Here is an 18,367-nt window from a genome sequence, read left to right as displayed (position 1 = left end):
TATGTCCCCCGTGCCTAGAACATGCCTGACACACACATCACTAACTATTTGTTAAATGAAGAAAAAAAAAATCCCACCAGGGATGAAGGCGCAAGAGAGGTACGGCTGGGGGTCTCTGGGCGTGGCCCACCTCCCACCCGCCACTGCGGACCCAGTCCGCCTGCTGTCCTACAGGTGCGGCGCGGGGAGTCAGGGGCGGGGCCGGCGCCCACCCACCCCTGCGGCTGGGCCGGGGGTGGCGGCGGGGGCTCGGAGCTCCCCGCCGGGCCGGGACTGGAAGGGGCAGAGCCTGCGGGCCGCGGGCGGGGGGCAGAGTGGGGAGCGAGCCTCGCGGGGGAGGAGCTGGGGGAGGGGAGCGAGGAGGAGCGGCGGGCGCGGTTAGCGGAGCGCGGAGCGCGAGCCGCAGGGCGCCGGCCCGGGCGGAGGGAGGTGGGGCCGCGAGGGCGCGGGCCGGACCGAGCCCCCGGGGGCGGCGGGGCGGGCGGCGCCGGGAGCTCGGCTGGGGTCGCGGCGGAGATGCGGCGGCCGCCGGCGGAGAGACGCGGCGCGAAGCGAGGAAGCAGGACGCGGGCGGGCGAGCCCGGGGTCCGCACCTGCGCGGCCGGGAGCGGGTAAGCGCTCGGAGCCGAGTGCCGCCCGGGGAGGGGCGCACCGGGGCCCTCGCGGCAGCCAGTCCGGCCGCGGCGGCCGTCCCGAGGGCGCTGGGGCGGGGAGGGGGCGCCGCGCCTCGGGGTCTCGGTGACCCCGCGCGGCCCCCTTCTTGGCGCCTTCGGACGGGAAGCGCGCGCGCGGGGCAGGTGGTCCCGGAGGACGAGTCCGACCCGCGGGGAGCGTCTGGGGGGCGCCGTCCGGGGCCCCGGGACGCAGGGCGGGGGGGCCGAGAGAGCGCCCGGAGGCGGCTGCGGGGTGCAGGCGCGCGTTCGGGGTGCCCCGCGCCGGGAAGAGACGGGTTGGGGCGGGGGGCGCGCCCCGGGGTCGGGGGCTGCGACGCCCCCGCGTGGCCCCGGGAGGCGGAGGGAAGCCGGGCGCTGCCCCCTGCCGGCCAGGGCGGCGTGCGACGCAGCACGGGGCCGGTTCTTTCTGGAGGGGGAGTTGAGTGAGCGAGCGTCCAGTGTGGAGCCTCGGTTGCCAGACCCGAAGCCCGGCAGGCCCTGACTTGCTTTGTGACCTTGGGCAGGTCACTGCCTCTCTTCGAACTTAAGTTTGCACATCTACGCATCTTCTCCCACCCTGCAGGATCCGTGGGAATAAATGAGATGCTATAAGGATGCCTTTTTATAAACTGTAAAGTTCTATACAAATCCTAGCTAATCATGTAATGTCGGAACTGGAAGGGCGCAAAGAAATCTGCTTTGCTGCAGATGGGGAGAGTGGAGAATAAATCTTGCCCAAGGTCGCATTGCTTGGAAGAGGATATAAGACTAAAGTCCCCTGCCTCACCAGCTCTGGGGAAGGTCGAAGTTAAGAGCAGGTGCTCTCCATCAGATTGTCTGTATTAGCAAACCCGGCTTGGTTATTTACTAGCTGCCTGACCTTGGGGAAGCCCTGAACCTCTCTGAGCCGCGGTTTTCTCCCATGTGAAATGGGTTAAGAATGCAGCCTTCCAGGCTTGCCGTGCAAATCAAATGTGGTCTTTGCTCAGCACAGTACCTGGCCACAAGCAACAGCTCAGTCATTAGTGGCAATAATTGCTCTGGTCAAAGTCATCTCTCAGTCTCTTCCTTGGAATCAGCCTCCAGTGTTTTCTAATTGAGCACACATCACCAGTCTGTGCTGCCCTCTGGACTGCACAGCCACTGGCCGGGGTCTCAGCCTTCCTCACAACGACATAGAGGGACGCTTTACCAACAGCAGCAAGCAAGGCCTCTTGGGCAGCTGGGCCTTCTCCAGCCTTTGGTCCTGTCCAGCAAGTGGAGAGAAAAGTGGTATCCAGCTGGGATGCCGGCTAGAGGGTGACATAGGAGGGAGGGGCTGGCCGGCTGGACATGACTGGGCAGGGCACAGGGCCTCCTCTCCTCCCCATGGTGCCTAGTACAGGCCTGGAAATACAGCGTGCTTTCTTAGAGTTTGTCAGTTACATGACGGGTAAATAATGAGGGTAAATTTACAGGGTGGTCCCTTTTCCCCAAGGCCCCAGATGGATGACAGTTCTTGATGAAGTGATGTGACTATAAGCGGAAATACAGATCCTCAGAGCTGGGAGTTCCTGGGACCTGAGAGGTCCCTCACAGAGGGGCAGGGGTCTGCCAAGGTCACCAGTATCCTCCAGCAAGCTGAATTCTGCAGACGCCGTTCAGTCTTTAACTTTCTCAGCAGCAGATGACCCTGCCGACTGCACCTTTACTCTGGACACCCTCTCTTCTGGCTCCTGCAGTTTAACACTGTCATACTTGCCCTTCTTCGTCTCTTGTTTTTGCAGGTTTATCTTCCTTTCTACAGCCATTAGCTGCTCTGCTCCCCCAGGCCCTCTGCTCTGCTCGTACTAGACACTCTCCCTGGGTGATCTCATCCACCCCATTGGCTTTAGTTACCACCTCTGTGCATGTGACTCATAAAAGTTTGTCTCCAGCTCAGATCTCTCCTCAGGCTCTAGACCCATTTAGGTCTTATCAGCCTCACAGTGTTCTAGACCCTGGGGACATAGCGATGAGCTAGACAGAAGGTATGTTTTGGGAGTTGGTGGGGGTGGAGGGGGGAGACAAGTAACAGATGAGCAGAAAATGCCAGATAGGTTCAAGTGCTAAAATGAGCATCAAGCAGGGTGATGTGATAGAGGAGGAGAACTACTTGATATTGGCTGGTCAAAGCTTTGCCGAAGAGGTGATACTTAAGTGTGGGGCGGGCAGCCGGTAAGAGATGAAGTCAGAGAGGTGGCTTGGGGGGCAGGCAACATAGGGCCTTGTAGGCCACGGTGAGGATTTCGGATTTTGTTCTGAGATGGGAGCCGTTGGAGAGTTTCAGACTGCAGAGAGGGGCTGCTGTGGTTTCTCCAGGGCTCAGGTGGGCCTCACAAAGGAGTTCTGTATTGATTGCAAGCCTACTGTGCCACAGTCACTGGAGTGCGGAGGGAATAGGTAGCCCTTCAAGGGGCTTCTAGCCCAGGAGCGAGAGGCACAGACAAACCTGGAGTCAGGAGAGGGTTTAAAGGAGGGAGATTTTGCTTCTGCTTCATCAGAAAAGGCTTCCTGGAGGAAGCGGCTTTTGAGAAGGGCCTCAGAGAACAGAGAGCAGATTACATTAGGCATGCATGAAGGCGCGAGTGCTCTTCCAGGCAGAGGGCAATCAGCCTGAACCAAGTGGCTCCAAATGTGTGGGGGGAAGTCAAGGGAGGGGAGACAGGACCTGTAGGAGAGTAAGAGGTGAGGCGAGGGAGGAAGTCTGGGCTGCTCAAAGCAAGATCGTGGGTCTGGCCACTTAAGCACTGTGTGACCTTGAGCTGATTGCATTACCTTTCTTAGCCTCAACGGGCTCATACTTGAAAGGGAAGTATGAGGGAAGAGAAGGGAGAGGGAGGATGCCAAGTGCTGGGGATGGGTGGATGGGAACAGTATAACGGCCACCAAGGAGGAAACAGAAGGGACTGGTGTGGATGAGAAAGAAGGTGGCTGTATTGAGTTTGGGACCTCCCAAACTCCCATGAGTGGTGGAAGGAGTGGACAAGTTTCAGCAAAAGGAAAGTGTTGAATTTTATCCCGGGAGTGAAGGTGCAGTTGATGAGTAGATGAGGGGTACCCCACACAGAGGGCACTGGGCTTCCTGACACATGTGTACCACTCACCCCCTTCCTGAACTCAAGTCCTGCAGGGAGACAGGCAGTCAGCAAGTGAGCCCAGTGGGGTGGGGAGGAGGGAGTGACCAGTTCCATCTCTTGGGTCCAGAGAAATCTCCAGAGAGCGCAAAGGAGATGGGAGGAAGGGCATTCCAAGTAGAGGGAATAGCCTGGACAAAGGCTCAGAAGAGTGAGAACCACAGTGTTTTTGCAGGAAGAGGTTCCCAGCCATGCAGAGATGGGGCGTTCTGCTGAGGGCAGGTGAATAAGAGGAGGAGAGGAGGGGCTGGATTCTGGGTGGGAAAATAACAGGACGTGAATAAAAAGGAGTCAGGATGCAGGGAGGGCAAGGTTCTCTCAGTCCTGTGGAGCAGGTGTCACTTGCTGATTGCATCTGTCCTCCAGTGCTCAGCTCCATAGCCACTTTCAGAGGGGCTCTCAGAGTTGTGGCAGGTTATCTGTCCCTCCTACTTTCCCCGCGGCTCCCTTCATGCTCCGATGTCATCTCCATCATGTCTGTGGACCCGGGCTCCAGGAGGGTGTTCCTGGGGCCACCGCAAGTCTTCCCAGGGTCCACATATGTTGCTTATGCCAACACGTGGCGGGCTTTAAATAGATAGCTATTAAATGGATGAGGAAACAGGCTCAGAAAAACTTGCCCAAAGTCACAGAGCTAGTAAGTGGCAGAGCTGGGGAGCAAATCCAGTCTACCTGACTCTGAAGCTTGTGCTCCCAACACAGCTGTATTGTGCCTCCCAGCAGGGCGAACAGATGGTGAATAGCAGGTTTGGATCCTGTAAGCACTAACAAATTCAGTGTTTGATTTCTAGGAACTGAATTCCCGTTGTTCATATCTTGCTTATCCAGTCCGGAGAAGACAGCCTCTCGTTTGTCCTGAAAATGGTTTCACTCCATCAGCTCAGGTGTTCTCTGGGGACCCAGATGTGCAGCATGGGGGAGTGGCAGGTTGAGCTCCAGGACCCTGGGGTGCAGCCCTAAAGGTTTCTGGTAGAGTGCGGTCTGCCCCGCCAGTCTGCTCTGAGAATTACTCCCCTAGTATGGAAACTCAGATTGAGATGACTGGGAGGTTTGAGGATGCCAAAAGCATATGGTGTGAAACGGCCACGAGAGCCACTAGATACTTCTGTCCTGAGTCTCAAGTTCCTGCTGCAAATGGGAGGCAACGGAAGGAGCTCTGACGGGAATCTGAAGACTTGATCTCTGCCTGTGACTCACTGTGTGCCCTTGGGCAAGTGTCTTACCCTCTCTGGGCCTCTCTCCCTGTCAGCACCATGAGGGAGTTGGACTAGAGGATTCCCGAGTCTTTCCCGCTCTGACGCTCAGATCCTTCTTAAACCCTAGAGCTGACGTCGCTCTCCTCCCTTGCACAACTCATTGTGGTGCAGGAAGCAACAGCCTCGCCTTGTCAGAAATGCCGAATCTCAGGTCCCGCTCTGGTCCCATGGAGTCAGGGCCTGCACTTTCTATACAGTCCCCAGGGAGTGCGTGTGCTCCTTCCAGCGTGAGATGTGCTGCAGTGGCTGTTTCTGCCCTCTCTCTGATCTGTGCTGCGAAGGCCGGCGGAGAGGTACGCGCTGAGGGCTGACGGCAGAGCTCATTCAGGTGGGAGTGATGGAGCCTGGCATAGAACACGTCCCCAACAAAGAGTTTGTGAGTGTGTGCAGGCGTGTGTGTGTGTGGGGGGGGTGTTTGTGCAACGAAGGAGGGAGTGGAACTGACTCGTTCACCTTTCCTGAGCGGGGGAGCATGGAGACAGCAAGCTGGACTCCTATCCTAGACCTGCAGTCTCAGACCAGCCATGTCTCGGAGCCGCAGTTCTCTGCCCTGGGAAATGGGAATAATACCGGTAAGACTGACTTCAGAGGTTGTGGTCGGCCTTAAATGAGTTGATAAAGGAGAAGTGCTTAAAACAGTGCCTGGCATATAACAAGCTCTTGATAACACTGGCCATCACTTTACTACTACTACCGGCTCGCCCCCGCCCCCACAGCCCCCTGTTCCGCCCCAACCCTGCCCCTGGATTGTGCGGAGTTCCCAGAGGACCGAGATCCGAAATGACCCCTAGGGGGCGATATCACCCCTGTTGAGAACCCCTGGTTCTAGACCACTGCCAGCCAATAGAAATAGAAAGCAAGCCAGATTGTATATATAAACCACATCGTCTTTATCCATTCATCAGTGCATGGACATTTAGGCTCTTCCATAAAAATGCAATACTACTTGGCAATGAGAAAGCATGAAATCCTGCCATTTGCAGCAACGTGGATGGAATTGGAAGGTATTATGCTAAGTGAAATAAGTCAGAGAAAGACAGATATCATATGTTTTCATTTATATGTGGAACTTGAGAAACTTAACAGAAGACCATTGAGGAAGGGAAGGGGAAAAATAGAGGTAGGGAGGCAAACCATAAGAGACTCTTAAATACAGAGAACAAACTGAGGGTTGATGGGGGGTTTAGGGCGTGGGGGAAATGGGTGATGGGCATGGAGGAGGGCACCTGTTGGGATGAGCACAGGGTGTTGTATGTAAGCGATGAATCACGGGATCCTAACCCCCAAAACCAAGAGCGCACTGTATACATTGTATGTTAGCCAACTTGACAATATATTATATTAAAAAAAAAAAGCCACAAAGTTCATTTTAGATTTAGAAAATTTAGAGGTAGCTGTGTTAAAAGAAGAAAAAAGTGAAATTAATTTCAATCATATTTTATTTACTCAATAGGTCCAAAATATTATCATGCAAATGATATAAAAAATTGTTAGTGAGATATTTTATTCTTTTTTTTAACTAACTCTTTGAAACTCAGTGTGTTTTGGGTGCCTGGGTGGCTCAATAGGTTAAGTGACCAGCTCTTGATTTTGGCTCAGGTCATGATCTCAGAGTTTGTTGAGAGCCCATATAGGGTTCTGTGCTGACAGCGTGGAGCCTGCTTGAGATTCATTCTATCTCTTCCTCTTTCTCTCTCTCTGTCTCTCTCTCTGTCTCTCTCAAAATAAGTCAATAAACATTAAAAAAAAAGAAAAGGAAAATGACACTCAGTGTGTTTTACACTACAGCACATCTCAGTGGCCACCTTTAAAGCACTCAGTGGCCATGTGTGGCCAGGATTGGCTATTCTAGAGTTTCTCAGCACTGGCTCTCAATCCCAGCTGTGTCACATACTACCTGTGTGGCCTTAGGCCAGTCATTTTCACTTCTCTAAACCTCAGTTTTCTCATCTGTAAAATGGGCATACTAACTCTGCCCCAAGGGGTAGTTAGAGGCAGATGGTGAGATTTTAAAACCCCATTTGCCCACTTTCCCACAAACATGGGAGAATCTAGTGAGTTGTCAACCAACCACAAAGGCAAGAGCCTTTATGTAACACACTTAGTCTTCCAAGGTGGCCCCTTCCCTGCTGAAAACTGGTAATAACCCAGTGCCAAGCTGAGAGTAGGAAGAGGCTGAGTTCTCATGGTTCCCTGGCTATTGCAAAGGTCTGGAAAACAGGCTTCGCCTGCCTTGGACTTTTTAAAGATAACCAGCGATCACCCAGGCCAGAGGTTCTCAATCTCCTCGAAACATTTAGGGAGCTTGAAAAAATTACAGTGCCTGGGCTCTAGGCGGGGTAAGGACCGGACATTTGTATATATTTTTTAACAGTATTTGTATGTTTTTAAAGCTCCCCTAGGAGATTCTAATGCACAGCCAGAGAATCTCTGATCCGGTCCAACCCTCGCATTTTCAAGATGGAGAAACTGAGGCCCAGAGCAGGGACTCACTTATCTGAGGCCACAGAGAGTTCATGACAGAGCCAAGCAAAAGCTCAGGGCTCTCACCTCTCAAGCCAGGCTCTGTTCGCAGAGTCCATTCCTCACCAGTTCAGGGAGACTTTCATAAACAGGTATTGATCTCTTGCTCTGGGTCAGGTGTCAGGGCTGTAGGGGTTAAATAAGACACGGTCCCTGCACTCAAGGTCCGGTGATGGAGACAGTCCAGCATGGTAAGCACTATGTGGTGGTCAACCAGAAGCAGGATATCTAACCTAAGCTGGGCTGGGGGAAGGTTAGGGAAGGCCTCCTGGGGAGATACCAGAGCTTAGTCCTGAAGTGTGATTTGCGTTAGGCAACCAGAGGGGATACTTTCCAGGCAGAGGACACAACAGGGACAGAGGTTCAGAGCAGGAAACAGCACTGGGCACCCTGTGCCATGAAAAGCCACCAGAGTACAAAGGTCACAGCCAGCTGGGTCAGGAGATGATGCTGGAAATATAAATAAAGACCAATTCATAAAGGGTCTCTTAGGCCAAGCTGTGAAGCTGGGACTGAATCCCAGGTGCCTTGGGAGCCACTAGACGATTGTAAAAGAGTGACATGGTCAAACTTTTAGTTAAAAGGAAGATTCTGGATGTGATATGGTAAGCGAATAGAGAGAGGCCAGGAGTGGCAGCAGGGAGACCATTGAAGCCAAAGAAGATGGTGGCCTGAAACAGGAGAGTGGTGGCAAGGGCAGAGAAGGGAGAAAAGAGCCAAGGCAGAGTTAGGTTTATGCATTAGAATTTAGTTATTCAGCAAATGAGGGGACTATATCAGTCAGCTATTGCTGTGTAACAAACCATCCCCAAACTGAGTGGATTAAAAGGACATTTATTACTACGAGTCATGCATCTGGAGATTGGCTGATTTAATCTGAAATTGGCTGGGCATTTCTACTGGTTTAGCTGGGCTCACACATGCATCTGTTGGTCAGTTGAGGGGCTCTGTTCTAGGCTGGCTTTGGCTGGGGCAGTTGGCTGAAGTGGCTCTGCTTCATGTGTCTTTGCCTCCTCTCGGGACCAGTGGGCCCGCCCGTACATGTTCTCATGGCAATGGCAGAGTACGAGTGGCAACACGCACAGCCTCTTCAAGACTAAATCTGAAACTGGCTCATTGTCATTTCTGCCTCATGCTGTTGACGATAGGTAGTCCATGCTGAATTCGGACTTGAGGGACAAGGAAATATACCCCTCCTTTTGACAGGGGAAGGTAGAGGCAGCACAGGATAGTAGAAACACTGAGCTGAGCTGTGAGGGGTGCCAACCCTCGCTATGTGGTCCTGGACAAGGCACCTGCCTCTCTGGGCATCAGCAATCTCAGCTGATTAGATTGGATTGCATCATTTAAAATGTTCCTTCTAGGGTGCCTAGGTGGCTCAGTTGGTTAAGCATCCAACCTCGACTCAGGTCATGATCTCTCAGGTCTGTGAGTTTGAGCCCCACGTCGAGCTCTGTGCTGAAAGCTCCGAGCCTGCCTGGAGCTTGCTTCGGATTCTGTGTCCCTCTCTCCCTCTACCCCTTCCCCACTCATGCTCTGTCTCTCTCAAATGAATAAACATTTACAATTTAAAAAAAATAATAAAAATAAAATGTTCCTTCTAAATCATGTTTGCCAGTGGGGCACCTGGGTGTCTCAGTCAGTTGAGTGTCCGACTTTGGCTCAGGTCGTGATCTCACAGTCCATGAGTTCGAGCCCCGCGTCAGGCTCTGTGCTGACAGCTTGGAGCCTGGAGCCTGCTTCGAATTCTGTGTCTCCTTCTCTCTCTGCCCCTCCCCTACTCGTACTCTGTCTCTCTCTCTGTCAAAAATAAATAAACATTAAAAAAAACTTAAATCATGTTTGCCGGAGAGGGACTGTTAATTATAACTAACTGTAATTGATGGAGCATTTACTATATGGCTGGGCTTTCTGTTCGGCTCACTAATACATAACAGCAGTTTGAGGTTCGTATTGTTATTATCCCCCATTTTCTTTCTTCCTTTCTCCCTCCCTTCTTTCCTTTAAAAGATTTTATTCTTAAGTAATCCCTATACCCAGCGTAGGGCTCTGTACCCAACCCCGAGATCAGGAGTCACACACTCCACCGATGGAGCCAGCCAGGCGCCCCTTGTCCCCATTTTCCACCTGAAGAAACAGCTCAGAGAAGTTAAGTGACAAGCCCAGGGTCTCCTTTTGACCCGTAGAACTGGTGGCTAAGTTTCTTAGGCACTTAGGCACTTAACCACTACTTTTTTGGGGTAAACGTTTTACAAAAACAAAAGTGCCCCAAACACACGTGTACAGCCTGATGAACTTTCAAAGATGAACACACCCAGCTGGAGAAATAGAACATGACCTTCATTCACCCAGAAGCCCTCTCGTGCTCCCTCCCAGTCACTGCATCCCCTTGCCTCAAGGGCAACACTCTCACATGACTTCCATCCGTGTAGGTCTGTTTTGCCTGTTCTTGAACTTTATGAAATTTGAATCACATGTGGTATCACAGTGTTGAGCATAAGAAGCTTCTTCTGTATGGTTGTGTGTAGGGGGCAGTTGGCATTCCTTCTCACTGATGTGTGATATTCTGCTGGATGGATATGCCACAATCATTTGTCCCTTCTTCCGCTGCTGTCTGTCTGGGTAGTTTTCAGTTTATGGCTGTTAAATAGTGCCTATGTGAACAATTCTTACACAAGTGTTTAGGCGGATGTTTTTGTTAGTTCTGGAGCTGGGAGTGGAGGTTTTTGGTCAGCGGTTTAGCTATGTTTTATCTTCTACATTTTCCAGATTTTATAATTAGAGAAACGGGTGAAAGATTGACTCACTCAAGATACTAATTAGAAGTCAAAACTTGCACTCAGATGTAGATAGATACACACGCACGTACATACCCCTGTTAACACTTTTCTACATTATTTCATGCTCCTGATGCCCCCCAGGAGGTAAAATTGATACTGTGATTTTACAGGGAAGGAAACTGAGGCTGAGGGAGGTCCCATGCCATAGAGAGAAGGAGACGATATAACAAATGTGGATGCGCTTTGTAAAATATAAAGCACTCTGGGGTGCCTGGGTGGGTCAGTTGATCAAGTGTCCGACTTCGGTTCAGGTCATGATCTCACGTTTCATGGGTTCGAGCCCCGCATTGGGCTCTGTGCTGACAGCTCAGAGCCTGGAGCCTGCCTCAGATTCTGTGTTTCTCTCTCTCTCTCTCAAAAATAAATAAACATTAAAAAAAATAAAATGTAAAGCACTCTTCAGATTTGTGGAGAATGATTTCCCCATCCAGGGCTCATGCAGCCATACCGCACGGCTTTTAGAGAAAGATCAGACAACAATTTCTCTGGGGGGTATTTTTCCTACTGCAACAAATCTTTATCACAGAACCCTGTTTTGTTTTGTTTTGCTTTTCCTTACAAAAGGATGAGCCTGGCTTCTGAGGCTACATTAAACCCACATATCCTCTTGGTTTCTGGCAAGGTTTTATGACTCTGTTAAGATAAAGATCCTTCAGAAAGGGGAGGTGACTGATCTTCTGCAAACCGAATAAGCCCTGGGTAGGAAACCCTTGTTAAGACGGCTCCAAAGAGGCCCTGCTGGGGACCAGCCACTGTCTGGGCTTGTACCCTTCCCACTGAATCCACAGAGCAGTTCTGGGAGAAAGGTGCTATTACCCCAATTTACAGATGAAGAAGAAATCCCAGGAGGTGAAATGACTTGCCTCCATCTCACAGTTGGGATTGTTTGGAGAGGAAGGAACCCAGAAATCCTGCTGGGGGCCTGTTGGACTGTTTCTCAGTCCCTTTGAACTGGCTCAACTAGGAAAAGCATGAGCTGGTACAAACGAGGTTTCCTGGGTACAGAGGTCACTCATGGACATCCAAGAATAGGAAGGAGTGCCACTGGGTCTGGAAGCTTCCTTTCTCCTCCTCTCTTGAGGTAGGTGGTTCTCCCTTCTCTGCTCTTTTCTCTCCCTTCTGCCTCTCTCTGCAGACCTCTTTTCTTATTTACCACGGCTTTTCTGCGGCCCCCAAACCTGCCTTGGCCTCGGTCATGACAGTGGCCAGACATCAGCCTCAGGATCCTTAGCTTGAAGTTTGTTCCCCTTCCATCACCAATCCATTAACCTGCTCACGGTATCTTTGCTGAATTCCCAGGAGAGAATCTGATTGGTCCATTTGGGGTCACATGTCACCCTGGTCCAATCAGCTGTGGGTAGAGGTGGTCTGTGGAGCAAGTTGAGAATGAGACTCTGGTTTCCACCACCGCCCCCCCCCCCCGCCCCCATCTTGCAGCAGAGACATTAGAGCTGGGGGTGTATGGTGTAGCTGGGGTCTGTGTAACTTGATTTCGGGGAGATGCTACTGATTTCGGGGAGTCCCTAGTGTGGCTGGTAGTTCTGACAATGGCAGAGATCACTCACCAAAATGGATATTGGTGACTTGTTGGACAGTGGACAGAAGACACCTTGTTGCCTGCAGACCTGAATGTACTCGGACGCATCCTAGAGAAACCAGAGAACTCGTCATTCACTATGTCGGGCATTTGGATCCATGATCTTATCAGTTCTCCCCAAGCTCCTTTGAGGAATGGATTATCATCTCCATCACTGAGGCTGTGCAGGCCCAGAGAGCTTAAGTGACTTGTCCAGTGGCCATAGCAAGAAAATGGACAACAGGAATTGGAACCCGATCCTGCCTGACTTAAATGTATGCTTTTAGCCATTGCCTGTCGTCTTTGTCACCCTCATTACATTTGTTCAGGTCTCCACAATTTAATGCACATCATGTACATGATCTTATTGGAAGTACTAAACACCCTTTGGGGCAGCATAGCCATGCTTATGTTCCCATTTTACCAAGGAAGAAATTGAGGGTCAAAGAGAAGTCGTGACTTGCCCTTGGTTACCTGCTGGTGGGTGGCAGAGCTGGGACCAGAACCCAGAACTTCTGGATTCAAATGTATCAACAGGTATTAATGTATCAAAATATATCAGTGCTACTCTTGGCAGTAGGGTTCTTTTTGTTTTTTTTTTTTACAATGTACAAAACTGATTAAGAAAAATTACAAATCTATCATTCCCTACAAAAGAGTATATCTAAAATATACCTACAGTTCAAAGAATAATAATAAACGTCTACGTACCTACCACCGCCTTAAGAAATAGAACATCATTGATACCTTTAAAAACCCTCCACCATCATATTCCTGCATTTTCTCCCCTCCAGGGGTGACCACCATCCTGGATTTTATATTTAATATTTCCTTGCTTTTCCTTATGGCTTTGCCACACATATTTGTATCTCTAGACAGTGTGTTTCTTCTTACGTGTTTTTGGCTTTGGCACTAAGTGTTGGTGAGACGCACCCACTTTGACGCATGCAGCTTTGGTTTACTTAGGTTTGCTTCTCCGTGGTACTTTCAGAGGAAAACGCCACGTTCTACCACTCTGCTGTGGATGGACGTTGGGCGGTTTCTAGTTGTTCGTTCTAATCAACGCCACCGTGACCATTCTTGTTCCTCTCTGCTGGTGAACACAGAGAACAGTTTCTCTGCTGTGTGTAAATTACTGGGTGGTGAGGTAATCATTGCATCTTTTGCCTTATGAGATAATATCAGATTGTTTGCTAACGAGGTTCCTCCACTTCACGCTCTACTAGTGGTAGGTGACAATTCCTGTTGGTCCACACCCTCACCAAATGACGTGACATGACCGATTCAAAATGTTTTACCTATTGGCTAGGTGAATATGGTATCTCACTGTTTTTGTTTTTTGTTTTTTAAGTTTATGTCTTTATTTTGAGAGACAGAGCATAAGCAGGGGAGGGGCAGAGAGAGAGGGAGAGAGAGAGAATCCCAAGCAGGCTCCGCACTGTCAGCACAGAGCCTGACTCAGGGCTTGAACTCACAAACAGTGGGATGGTGACCTGAGCCAAAATCAAGAGTCAGACACTTAACCAACTGAGCCACCCAAGTGCCCCCTCACTGTTGTTTTAATTTGCTTTAATTTGTTTTAACCAGTTTCACTCCTGGAAGCACATCTATTATTTGCAGTGCGATAGGAGAGGTAGTTGTTTATAGAGCTACAGTCTTTGTCTCCAAAGGTGGCTGGGTTATGGGAAATGCCCCCCAACTTTGTCTAGGGTAGGGAAGGACAGCGGGCAGGAGAGGAGGGAGGCAGCCTCAGAATCGTGTGGCTTCCCTCAGAATTCCAGCCCAGAATTCCTAACCCTAACCAAGGTAAGCCACCCTGTCCTTCCCAAGATGTCACCCACCAGCCTCCCAGGCCTTTCTGAGCCCACGCCTTTCACTGAATGAGGTCATTGGAATGCCTGAAACGCAAGGAGTGACTGCATGGGTTTGTGGGGGCAAGCATACAGTCTTTCGTGAGAAAAGACTGCACCGAGTCTGGAAAGGAGAAGATTCCAAAGAATCCAACCCAACTTCACATTTTCCATGTGAACCAAAGTGGGAGAAAAACCAGAGGCTTTTGAGGTGGAGCACAGAGCGAGAGGGGTCAGGAGAGGCCATCATTTTCACCTATCATCGTGAGGCCCCAAACCAGTTTCACTCCTGGAAGCACATGTGCCTTAAGGCTTTTTCTTCCTGATCAAGGCAGCGTGAAGAAGGATGGAAATTTCAAGAGTGGCTCTGGACCCAGTTTTTCCACTTCCACCTGAGTGACCTTGGGCAGTTATGTCACCTCTGTGAGTGTGGTCAGCTCATTTGTAAGGCGGGGGCCACACTGCCCACGTCACAGGGGTGACTCTTGGCCCCAGGGCCAGCTCCATGCCTGGAACATAGCAAGAGCTCTATGGAAGACATAATAATAATACCCTTCAAACTTTGGGAATGTTTTTGAGCAGGTGGTTTAAGATTGGTTTTCTTAAATTGAGACTGTTTCCCCACCTCTATGAAGATATTTAAAAAAAAAAATTTTTTTTAATATTTGTTATTTTGAAAGAGAGAGAGAGAGACAGTGCATACAGGGGAGAGGCAGAGAGAGAGGGAGACACAGAATCTGAAGCAGGTTCCAGGCTCTGAACTGTCAGCACAGAGCCCGACGTGGGGCTCGAACTCACAGACTGTGAGATCATGACCTGAGCCGAAGTCGGACGCTTAACCGACTGACCCACCCAGGTGCCCCGGTACTGTTCTTGGTAACCCTGTATATCAGGGGCTACCCACGGGCCCCACAGACTTCAGCTGGGCTCATGCCAGAGATGGGCCTCGTACAGAGCGGGCTCTGGTTTCTCTCACCCTGATCACTGATTCGGGGTCCCAACCTCCAAGAACCCCACATCTCTAAAAACTGAAACTCAGATTCAAGCCCAGAGGGGCACAGGGGAGAAAATGAGTCTTTAAGGTTTTTTGTGGCCAAACTGCCAGTTTCCATTTAGAAAGCTGACTACATTTTCTGGATTTGAACTCTCACTGTGAAAAAATGCTTAAGGTTTTAATTTTTTTTTTTTTTTTGCAATTAACCTCTTCACTAACCAAAAGGTGTTTCTGTTTTTGCTTTTTTTGTTTGCTTTAAGAATCATGCATGCTCAGGGGTGCCTGGGTGGCTCAGTTGGTTGAGCGTCTGACCAGCTCAGGTCATGATCTCGTAGTTGACGAGTTCGAGCCCCACGTCGGGCTCTGTGCTGACAGCTCGGAGCCTGGAGCCTGCTTCAGATTCTGTGTCTCCCTTTCTTTCTGCCCCTCCCCTCCTCATGCTCTGTCTCTCTCTGTCTCAAAAATAAACAAACATTTAAGAAAAAAAAGCATCATGCATGTTCATTCTAGGAAATTTGGAAAGTTTTTATGAATAGAAGAAAGGTCACCTCCCCCTCCCCAATTCCTAGAGAAAAACATTGTAAAAATGTGGTGTCTTTCCTGGTGACCTTTATTTCTTTTCTTTTCTTTTCTTTTCTTTTCTTTTCTTTTCTTTTCTTTTCTTTTCTCTTCTCTTCTTTTCTCTTCTTTTCTCCCCTGTGTGTGGAGTTATTTTGTTTACTTTTCAGATTCATAATTTACAAAGCTGATTTCATGTATTTATAACAAGACTGTGATGCTTCCAACAGCTCTGTCCCCTCTGGGAATTGTGGGGGTGGGGCACATTGCCCTCTCCCGTATTCTCCCTACACTTCTGACAATGCCAGTGTCACTGCACCATTGCCAGCACTAAGCAGTATGCTTTTAAACTTACGGTTAATCTCAAGTATCTACATTGTCCTTCTAAAACCTCTTTCCTCTTTTTCTTTTTTAAGCCCTAGAGCTCTGAACATGTGCCCCTGTCGATGAACCCACAGTGATCTGTGTGTTTTGCCTTCTCCCAGCTCATGCACACTTCAGGTCTTGGTAACCAGAATGTTTTGTCTATTCGGGCTCAAACCGATCACTGGGACAGGAACCGATGTTAAGTGCCACATGATGTGTCAAGATGAACCTGGGGAAACGGTGAGCTATTGACTGGACTGCTTTTCTGGATCTGCTGGTACTTCTTTTAAAAGTTTTAAAAGCTCCCCAGAGGAAACCTGAAACCCAGACTCTTCTCAGAATAGGATGGGGGAAATTCTGAAGTTTTCATTAAACACATTTATCCCTCAAGCTTTGGAAGGAGCCAAAATGCCAAAAGCAAGAGTCCCAAAGCATTGCCGACACTGGTGTATGATATTCTGATGAACGTCTAACAAATTCAGCACATGTCCCCTGGGCTTGACCGTTTGCTGGACAAACTTTCAGAATAGTGAGGCATCTTGGGATTCATCCCATTTAGGAAAGACCTTTAACTACCAGCTGTCGTCTCAATGTTCTTCAAATAGTCAAGTCTGCTCGAGGTCCTATCACTGTGGTCTGTTCTGATGGAAGGTCCCCACCAGCGTGCAATAGAAGGATGACCTTGCTCCGCAAGCAGGACAACTGTGAAAGGAGCTGGGGGTGTCAAAGTCTGTGGGAAGAGAGAGCCACCTAGAATGTCCCTGCCAAGCCAGTCACTGAAAGACCTTCTCCAGGAGGCCTCTAACAGATCCCTGAATGCTACAGAAACCCCAGAGACTTGGGGTCCAGGGACACTCCGGGCCCTCAAGATCTCTCTTGCTCTGTTCCTTTCCATCATCACACTGGCCACGGTCCTTTCCAACGCCTTTGTGCTTACCACCATCTTCCTCACCAGGAAGCTCCACACCCCAGCTAACTATCTCATCGGCTCCTTGGCCATGACGGACCTCTTAGTCTCCATCTTGGTCATGCCCGTCAGCATCGCCTATACCATCACCCACACCTGGAGCTTTGGCCAGATCCTGTGTGACATCTGGCTGTCTTCTGATATCACGTGCTGCACGGCCTCCATCCTGCATCTCTGTGCTATTGCCCTGGACAGGTACTGGGCCATCACTGACGCCCTGCAGTATAGTAAACGCCGGACAGCGGGCCGCGCGGCCGCCATGATTGCCACCGTCTGGGTCATCTCCATCTGTATCTCCATCCCGCCACTCTTCTGGCGGCAGGCCAAAACTCACGAGGAGATGTCAGACTGCCTGGTGAACACGTCTCAGCTCTCCTACACCATCTACTCCACGTGTGGGGCCTTCTACATCCCTTCTGTGTTGCTCATCATCCTCTATGGCCGCATCTACGTGGCCGCCCGGAACCGCATCCTGAATCCGCCTTCGCTCTATGGGAAGCGCTTCACCACGGCCCATCTCATCACGGGCTCTGCGGGGTCCTCGCTCTGCTCCCTCAGCTCCAGCCTCCATGAGGGGCATTCCCATGCGGCTGGCTCCCCTCTCTTTTTCAACCACGTGAAAATCAAGCTGGCTGATAGTGTCCTGGAGCGGAAGAGGATTAACGCCGCTCGAGAGAGGAAAGCCACCAAAACCCTGGGGATCATTCTGGGGGCCTTTATCATCTGCTGGCTGCCCTTCTTTGTTGCATCTCTGGTCCTTCCCATCTGCCGGGACTCCTGCTGGCTCCACCCAGCGCTCTTTGACTTCTTCACCTGGCTAGGCTATTTAAACTCCCTCATCAATCCAATAATATACACTGCGTTTAACAAAGAGTTTCGGCAAGCATTTCAGAAAGTGGTCCATTTCCGGAAAGCCTCCTAGTCTTATTTGGTGGTGACTCTTGTTATCTTTTGTGACCTGTAACCCAACTGGAATTGTCTTGTTTGTTTCTCCAGAGATTTGGGCCAATCCTGGGCTCTTGGGTTTTGGTTCCATCAATAGAATTGTTCGGCGTTCTCTTCCTCCTCTTGTCTTCTTGACTTCGGTGCCACCAAAAGCTTTGTGAAGGGGGACAAGACCGGAGATTCCACTTATTATTCCAATATTTTCACAGCTCCTCCATGTTGGAAGAAATGCGACCCACAGGATTCCCCGTTGATTCGATTCAGAGGGGAAGCTGTCTGACTCTGTAGAAAGATCCCAGGTACAAGTGGGAGGCTTTCTGGTTTACCTAAGTTTTGTATGGAGCTCAATGTAGGGTAGATGAGGTGAATGACCTGAGCCGAAAGAGAATTGGGAGTCAGGATGGAGGGGTCTCCATTCCATATGGAGCCTTGATTGGAAAATAACACCCAGATCAACTGCCATGTATCCTTCCTCCTTCCCCAGTATCTCTGTACCACCTTAATGTTCTGAAAAGTTAAAGACCACAATCACCCTCCGTGAAGTAGATCGACAGGCTTTGGACCCACCAAGCTTTGAGTGGGACACCATTCTGAATTTTGTTTTCTGAATTATTTTTTTACATCCTGTTCTCATCAGAGATCTTAAGATGTTGAGTCTTGTCGAATAAAAAGCATGAGACGTCA

The 18,367-nt window shown here is 50.2% G+C and overlaps 1 protein-coding gene across 1 annotated transcript; it reads left to right on the top strand.

The window, feature by feature from the left end:
- The first annotated feature begins 481 nt into the window (after positions 1-481).
- HTR1D (5-hydroxytryptamine receptor 1D) lies at positions 482-18,367 on the top strand. Its single transcript, XM_023258298.2, has 2 exons — positions 482-611; positions 15,822-18,367. The coding sequence occupies exon 2, from the start codon at positions 16,527-16,529 to the stop codon at positions 17,658-17,660; it is 1,134 nt and encodes a 377-aa protein (XP_023114066.1). The 5' UTR covers positions 482-611; positions 15,822-16,526; the 3' UTR covers positions 17,661-18,367.

This window comes from Felis catus, chromosome C1, assembly GCF_018350175.1.
Source record: "Felis catus isolate Fca126 chromosome C1, F.catus_Fca126_mat1.0, whole genome shotgun sequence".
NCBI classification, from domain to species: domain Eukaryota; kingdom Metazoa; phylum Chordata; class Mammalia; order Carnivora; family Felidae; genus Felis; species Felis catus.
Note: the sequence above shows the minus strand (reverse complement) of the source record. Positions and strands in the feature narration are given on the sequence as shown.